General features: G+C 53.0%; 2 protein-coding genes across 2 annotated transcripts; one reads left to right on the top strand and one right to left on the bottom strand.

The window, feature by feature from the left end:
* Window positions 1–1,694: 1,694 nt before the first annotated feature.
* LOC105914303 (polyubiquitin) lies at window positions 1,695–2,673 on the top strand. Its single transcript, XM_012845475.1, has one exon. It carries the CDS (start codon window positions 1,695–1,697, stop codon window positions 2,538–2,540), a length of 846 nt encoding a protein of 281 aa, XP_012700929.1. The 3' UTR covers window positions 2,541–2,673.
* A 2,627-nt stretch (window positions 2,674–5,300) lies between these two features.
* Window positions 5,301–7,640, bottom strand: LOC101775950 (polyubiquitin-like). Its single transcript, XM_012845363.3, is given in 2 exon segments — window positions 5,301–6,789; window positions 6,791–7,640. Coding segments are annotated over 2 exon segments (1,374 nt in total). The 5' UTR covers window positions 6,947–7,640; the 3' UTR covers window positions 5,301–5,571.
* Between the last annotated feature and the right edge of the window lie 246 nt (window positions 7,641–7,886).

Consider the following 7,886-nt stretch of genomic DNA (forward strand, 5'->3'; position numbering starts at 1 on the left):
CTCCCAATTGATTCAGAGATCCTCTTTGCTTTTCCTGGGTTTACGAGTTCAGTGATTCTTTGTGAAGGTAAAGCGATTGGTGAAGAGATTTTCTACTCTCCATCTGTAACAACTAGCTTCACCGAGAAACTGAAATGAAGAAGCGAACAAAAACGGATAAAAAGCAAGCGATAATTCCATTCAAAGTGGCTGATGATGACAGCCAAGCCAAGCCAAGCCTTTGCAGTGCTTGCCAGCCGTTAGACGATGATGGATGGGTGTTCTTGAACTCTAGCACATGCAGCTCTAGCCATTGTCGCCCCCCGATCCACCATCCCTTCCTGAAGATGATTCCTTCGCTGATAGCGTCGCTACAGTAGCTGCCGTCACACACATTGTTATAATCTTTGTCATCACATGGGGGGTAAGTGGTGGATTGGTTACACATGTGACGACGCCCATGAACTGCTACTCTGCTAGCACTGTTTAGTTTTGCTGCGAGGTGTGGCGTACGTCTGAGCAGTAGACGACAGTGACGATGCATGCGCTGATGGCGGGCAGGGCCGGGGCAGCCTGAGGTTTTTTTGAGACACGCTTCGCCGATCAGTCGGTTGCGGCGTCGCTGTCCGTCGCCGCCGTCGCTGTCGTGGAGCCACCGTGCATGCCGTGCGTGCGCGCAGGGCAGCGGGCAGGAGGCAGCTGGCTGTTGGATGCAAACATGGCATTGGAGAGGAAAGATGCTGCAAGAAAGTCGCCGGAGGCAGGCGTGTGGTTCGCTTCCGGGTTGGCGCGCATTCAAGGCGGGCGTACGCATGGGCAAGGCGCCGGCGGCCGGCCTCGGCTACGTACTTCAGGTCTGCAACCGACGAGATTGTCCGGCCACTCGTGGTCATGTGTGCACCTTCGCTACAGGAATATGCATCGGCCATCGGCCATTGCAAGTGCTGCAATTGCGCACGTGTCTGTGGGATTTTCTGTGCAGGAACAACTGTCTCTGCGATGTTGCGGGGAAATGTAAATTCCACGTGTACTCGTGGACAAGATATCCATTCAATCGTTGAATTTACACTCTGTAACAGGGTAGAGCTTCAGATCCTCGGTCGAGTGAAGATGAGAGGCAACACGAGCGCACGCACCGGGTGCTGAGATGAGATCGTGTGCCGGCGGCGATGGACGGACGCCGCGCCGGCGCGTCGGCACCAGTCACGCTTGACTTTACACGGCCACGCAAACTAAAAGGTACTGGGCTCAGCCTTCGACACCGTTTTAAATGGACCCAGCCCAATAGCGACCAAAACTCGACTGCACGGCCCAAGGAAGAGCTCAGCTGGGCGGCCCACCGGTGTGCAGCGGTTTGTTCGACGTCGCCGAAACAGAGAGATTTTGCCTGCGATCCAGTAAGTCTCCAGCCGCGCGCGCGCGCTGACCGCCACGCGGCCACGCCTGGCGCCCCGCTGGATCGGCGGGCGCCCCGCCCGTCGCGACCGTTTCGCTCGTGCGCCCTCGCCCACCGCCGCCGCCGCGATCTCGTCCGCGCGCACAGCTCACCGCCACCCCATCCCTCGCTGCCTCGCTCGGGGGCGGCCGTCAAGACCCCCCCAACCCTCTCCCGCATTGCGGCTGCGCGCGCGCCCCCGCCGCCCCGTGGGGACCGCCACGACACGAGACGCCACGATCGGCGGAAGGCACCGCCGCCGCCGCGGTGCTGGGAGGAAATGGACGTGACGTTCGCGACGCCGCGGGGCCGGGAGTTCACCCTCGAGGTGTGGTACTTCGCGACGGTGCGGGAGGTGAAGGAGGCGGTGCGCGCGCGCGAGGGCGTCCCCGCGGCCTCCCAGCGCCTCTTCCTCGGCGGCCGGGAGCTCGACGACGACGCGCGCGACGCCGCGCACTACGGCGTCCTCCAGGGATCCCGCCTCCTCCTCCTCCTCCCCGACGACGACGACGCGCCCACCTCCTCCCCCTCCCCCGCCTCCGCCAACCCCGCGGCCGACGTCGTCCGCGTCGCCGTCTCGGCCCCCGCGATCGGCCGCACCGTCGCGCTCGACGTCCGCGCGGCCGACACCGTGGCGCGCGTCAAGGAACTCCTCCAGGACCGCACGGAGGGCGCGCTGCCCGCGGCGAGGTCGGCACTTTTCGTCGGCAAGGCGGAGATGGACGACGGCAGGGCGCTGGCGGACTACGACCCTCCGGCGGACGGTGTGATGGAGCTGTGCGTCGTCGTGCGCCAGCCGCCCACCTCGGATGCGGCGGCGGCGGCGGCGGGCGGCGGCAACGGGGTCGGGGCCAGGAACCAGCAGAGGATCGCGGTGAAGGTGATGTTCGGCGCGAGGGCGGTGGCGCTGGAGGTGGGCGCTATGGACGTGGTCCGCGACCTGCGCAAGGAGGTGGAGAGGCTGCACCTCCCCGTGCACGACGGCAGCGGCGGCGGCGGCGGCGGCGGCTACTTCTTCGTGTACAAGCAGAACGTCATGGACGAGGACCGCACCCTGCGGTGGCACGAGGTCAAGAACGGCGACACCATCGAGATCTTCAACGGCACCGTCACCGGCGGCGCCTGACAGGATACGATCAGATCAGATCGTGGGGTTTAGCAAAGGGTTTAGGGGTTTTTTCATCTTCAATCTTTGCATTGAGATTTCAGAGTTGCATTGCTTCAAAGTAATCAGCATACAGTCGTATTGTGTTCTGTATCATGGGTGTTTATGATAATTAATAACAATAAAAAGGTTTTTTTTGGTGTTCGATCTGCAATCCAGCATTGGAATTTCTGGAGTTATGTCCTTGAGTTTCGTTTTGGCTAGTATTCAGGCCTTCAGGGCATGCCTGCCTGACAGTGATGGAACGATGGTACTTATGATACAGTGGTGTTGTCTCAGAGACGAATGTATGCAGTTGACTGCGTAGCCATGCAGTTGTACGTTCTATGCCACCAAATGCAAAGAAATTGGAATTTTTTGGCAAACCACAATCCCCATCTCTCACTGATAATGCGCATATCAGAGGGTTTTGACATTCTGTCAACAAGTTTGTCAGGTCCAGTGGTTCTGATCATCCCTCGAGAAATGCACCATTGCTTACCAATTTGGAATTTTCCGGCCTGTTAACGCTGCAATTTCCTGAGCATCAGTAGTAGTAGTGTAGTGGTTGCAGTAACGTACTATTGCGCCACCACTTTGATTTTGATGCAGTGGACTCTACATCTGCAAATTGGTCACAGAATTTGGAGCACATATCATTTTGGGAACCATAGCTGGAATGGATTCATAGCTGCAACCAATCTACTCTCTTCCATATAATCTGAGATAGTAACGATCAAAAGGGGAAAAATCCGTAGGCGCCTATCAGTCAGCACAACTGCACAAATAGCTTGGCATCGGGCGCTTGGCAACCGCCGGCGACGCCACTAACGAGCGTCCTGATCCCTACCGCCGCCGAGCGCGTCGAGCGTCCTCGAATCCTCCTCGTCTCGCCCTGCTCCACGGCAGGAGCTTACGGCTGCCGGCTGTGACTGTACGATCCTGGTTGACTATGCCCTTCGCGCCATCTCGGTGCGCCGCCGCTGCATGGCCCCGCGAGCGGCGGCGGAGGCGTGCGCGGGGCCGGAAGCAGATCTAGTCCGCGTGAATTTGACGGAGGCTGGCGCGGGAGGTACGGCGACGGAGATAGGGGAGCTCGCCGGCCGCCATGGCGCCCGCCCGAAATCGATCCAGAATCTTGCAAAGAGCCCCCTCATTTTGGATTAGTAATTTACATAAACCCCCCTAATTTGGATCGCGACTGTTGATCGCGATCCAATATTGTTTCACAAAACCCCCTGGTTTGTATCGCGATTATTAATTGAGATCCAATTATTTTCAGAAAGAACCCTGGTTTGGGCCACCGGCTCTCTTCCCATCTCTCGTCGGCTCCACCGCCCGCCCGTTCGCCGCGACGCCGTCCTTCTCGCCCTCGTCCCTGCTGGCTCCTGGAAGCGCCGTTCATTTAGGGCAGCGCTCTAGTGCAGCAGCAGCAAGGATCGTATGTGATTCGATTCGGCGTCACTGACTCATCCGAGCGGAGCGAGCAGCCGCGCAGTTGATGAGATCGCACCGGCAGCAATGGCGGCCTGACCCGCAGCTCAGTCGCCTTCTCGTCATCCCCAAGAAGCGGGGAGGTCTCTGCGCCTGCAGTCTGGGCTGCGGACCGGCGGCGCTTGACGGGATGCGATCAGACCATGGGGGCAAAAAGGATTTAGGGGTTTTTTTCATCTGCAGTCTTGCACTCCTGCATTGAGGTTTCAGAGTTGCATTACTTCATAGCAATCAGCATGCAATCGTTTTTTGTTCTGTATCATGGGGGTTTATAACAAACAAAAAGGGGGTTTTGGTGTTCGATCTGTAAAGAATTCAGGATTTCAGGAGTTCTGCGTTTTGGCTAGTATTCACTATTCAGGGCATGCCTGCCTGACAAGTGACAATGATGGAACGATTGCATAATATAGTGGTGTTGTCTCAGAGAAGAATGGATGCAGTTTTCTGAGCACGCATGCAGTTGCCACAGAAAGCAAAGAAAATTGGAATTTTTGGCAAACCGCAATCTCCATCTCTTACTGATAATGTGTATATAAGAGAGTTTGGAATTTCTGTCAACAACTTTGGCACCAGCTTCAGGTTAGGGGATCTTCTGCCATGGCTGTGCAGACAGCAGACATATGTTTGTCAGCTCCAGTGGTTCTGCGATTTCCTGAGCTTCAGTCCAGTTTCATTTTGATGCAGTACTGTATAATATGAAAACGTGCTGCTACCTCTGCAAATTGGCTACAGAATTTGAAGCGCATAGCATTTTGGGCACCATAGCTGCGACCAATCTGGGTTCCAAATTGTAGGTTATTATGCATCTAGACATAGTGTCCATATGCATAATAATATTTATAAAAAAAACAAACCGATGTGGAAGAGTACATGTTTAAGAAACTCTCGTCCAAACAGTCGAGATAGTAACGATCAAAAGGTACTGAAATTATACAACTGCAGAAAGCGTAAGATTTAGGGATAACGATATTTGCAATCACTCCATAGGTGGCTATCAATCAGCACAAATGACACCTGGGAAATCTGAAATGATATATCCTATAAACATTACATCAATATGAAATATATGATGAACCTAAAACCAGAGCACCAGCATGAACTGAAAAATGACATAAATGAAACTGCGATTGAGGAAGCAGCATAATTGCAATACCGACTATCATCATCACAACATATACAGAACTGTTGAAGCAACGCACCAGGAAAAGTTTAGTGCTTCCACTTCATAAACATGAATAAACCGTATAATAGCAACGAAACATCCAGAACGGCAGAAACCATTAACAGACAGATAGACACAGCAATTTCAGGGTTCACTTATTCATCACATAGTTCAACCAAACTGCTGCACAGCAGCAAGTGTTCACAAAACACCACCAGACGACATAAGACGCACATCAGACGGGCACGACTCGACCATGACACAACAACAGGACACGCAGACAATCTCCATTGGAGAGACAAGGCAGGCACCAGACTTGTGAACCCAGGAATGACAGCAGCTCGACAGCCCCAAGACTTACTGGCCACCACGGAGACGGAGCACCAGGTGGAGGGTGGACTCCTTCTGTATGTTGTAATCCGCCAAGGTGCGGCCATCCTCCAGCTGCTTGCCGGCGAAGATGAGACGCTGCTGGTCTGGGGGGATGCCCTCCTTATCCTGGATCTTCGCCTTCACGTTGTCGATGGTGTCAGAAGACTCCACCTCCAAGGTGATGGTCTTGCCAGTAAGAGTCTTGACAAAGATCTGCATACCACCACGCAGGCGGAGCACAAGGTGAAGGGTCGACTCCTTTTGGATATTGTAGTCGGCAAGGGTACGGCCATCCTCAAGCTGCTTGCCAGCGAAGATGAGACGCTGCTGGTCCGGGGGAATGCCCTCCTTGTCCTGGATCTTGGCCTTCACATTGTCGATGGTGTCAGAAGACTCCACCTCCAAGGTGATGGTCTTGCCAGTAAGGGTCTTGACAAAGATCTGCATACCACCACGCAGGCGGAGCACCAGGTGGAGAGTGGACTCCTTCTGTATGTTGTAGTCAGCCAGGGTGCGGCCATCCTCAAGCTGCTTGCCGGCAAAGATGAGACGCTGCTGGTCCGGGGGGATGCCCTCCTTGTCCTGGATCTTGGCCTTCACGTTGTCGATGGTGTCAGAAGACTCCACCTCCAAGGTGATGGTCTTGCCAGTAAGAGTCTTGACAAAGATCTGCATACCACCACGCAGGCGGAGCACAAGGTGAAGGGTCGACTCCTTTTGGATATTGTAGTCGGCAAGGGTACGGCCATCCTCAAGCTGCTTGCCAGCGAAGATGAGACGCTGCTGGTCCGGGGGAATGCCCTCCTTGTCCTGGATCTTGGCCTTCACGTTGTCGATGGTGTCAGAAGACTCCACCTCCAAGGTGATGGTCTTGCCAGTAAGAGTCTTGACAAAGATCTGCATACCACCACGCAGGCGGAGCACCAGGTGGAGAGTGGACTCCTTCTGTATGTTGTAGTCAGCAAGGGTACGGCCATCCTCAAGCTGCTTGCCAGCGAAGATGAGACGCTGCTGGTCCGGAGGAATGCCCTCCTTGTCCTGGATCTTGGCCTTCACGTTGTCAATGGTGTCAGACGACTCAACCTCCAGAGTGATGGTCTTGCCGGTGAGGGTCTTCACAAATATCTGCATACCACCCCTGAGCCTCAGCACCAGGTGAAGGGTGGACTCCTTCTGGATATTGTAGTCGGCAAGGGTCCGGCCCATCCTCAAGCTGCTTGCCGGCAAAGATGAGACGCTGCTGGTCCGGGGGGATGCCCTCCTTGTCCTGGATCTTGGCCTTCACGTTGTCGATCGTGTCAGAGGACTCAACCTCAAGCGTGATGGTCTTGCCAGTGAGGGTCTTCACAAAGATCTGCATCTGCAAACATTAAGGGACAGAAACAAGAGTTAAACCACCTTAAACATGCAGCCATACAAGACACAGAATAATGCGATACTGAAACTGATCAACTCTTGAAAAGAAAATGAACATCTCAAGGCAGAGTAGGCTAACTAAATTTGACAAAAACCTTGCTAACAAACATTATAGGACACAGGACACTGCAGTATTGGAACCAGCCAATTCTGAACTCATCAATGAACATCTCATTAAGTACATATTAACAGCTCTGCATTCTATGTTCAACAGAATACAAAACTAAACTTGAAGCCAATCAATAATGGTGAGAATCTGAATAATAGCATTTTAAAATTAACTGCCATGTAAAACTTTGACAACACGTGATGTGGCCTTACTTGATACAACAATCCATCAGAAACAGAGACAGATAAGCAGTAACACAGTTTATTCTGAGCTAGATAGTGAGGAACCAATTAAGAAATTGTGCAGCAACATCTAAATGAGCCATACTATCAATAATGAAATAACTAATTGCACATCTAGATCAACAGAATTGATTAATTCCACAACAATCAACGTTTCGGCTATTATAAAAAAGTCAATGGTCTAGGTAAAGCTACCAAGATTAAACAGCAATCGAGCTGTACTCCTCTGCATACTACCACCTAGATAAATCGAACCAACAATCTATCGGCAAACATGAACCATCATGGCATCATGCGATCCAACATAAAGTAAGGGGGTGTTTGGATAGCAGGTGCTAAATTTTAGCACCTGTCACATCGGATGTTTGGACACTAATTAGGAGTATTAAATAGTCTAATTACAAAACTAATTGCACAACCCCAGGCTAAATCGCGAGACGAATCTATTAAGCCTAATTAATCCATCATTAGTGAATGGTTACTGTAGCACCACATGTCAAATCATGACTAATTAGGCTTAATAGATTCGTCTC

This window comes from Setaria italica, chromosome IV (genome assembly GCF_000263155.2).
Source record: "Setaria italica strain Yugu1 chromosome IV, Setaria_italica_v2.0, whole genome shotgun sequence".
Classification (NCBI taxonomy): Eukaryota; Viridiplantae; Streptophyta; class Magnoliopsida; order Poales; family Poaceae; genus Setaria; species Setaria italica.

What these genes read in the sequence shown, in the direction of transcription:
- LOC105914303 (XM_012845475.1), top strand. Translation starts at nt 1,695, where the DNA reads ATGGACGTGACGTTCGCGACGCCGCGGGGCCGGGAGTTCACCCTCGAG.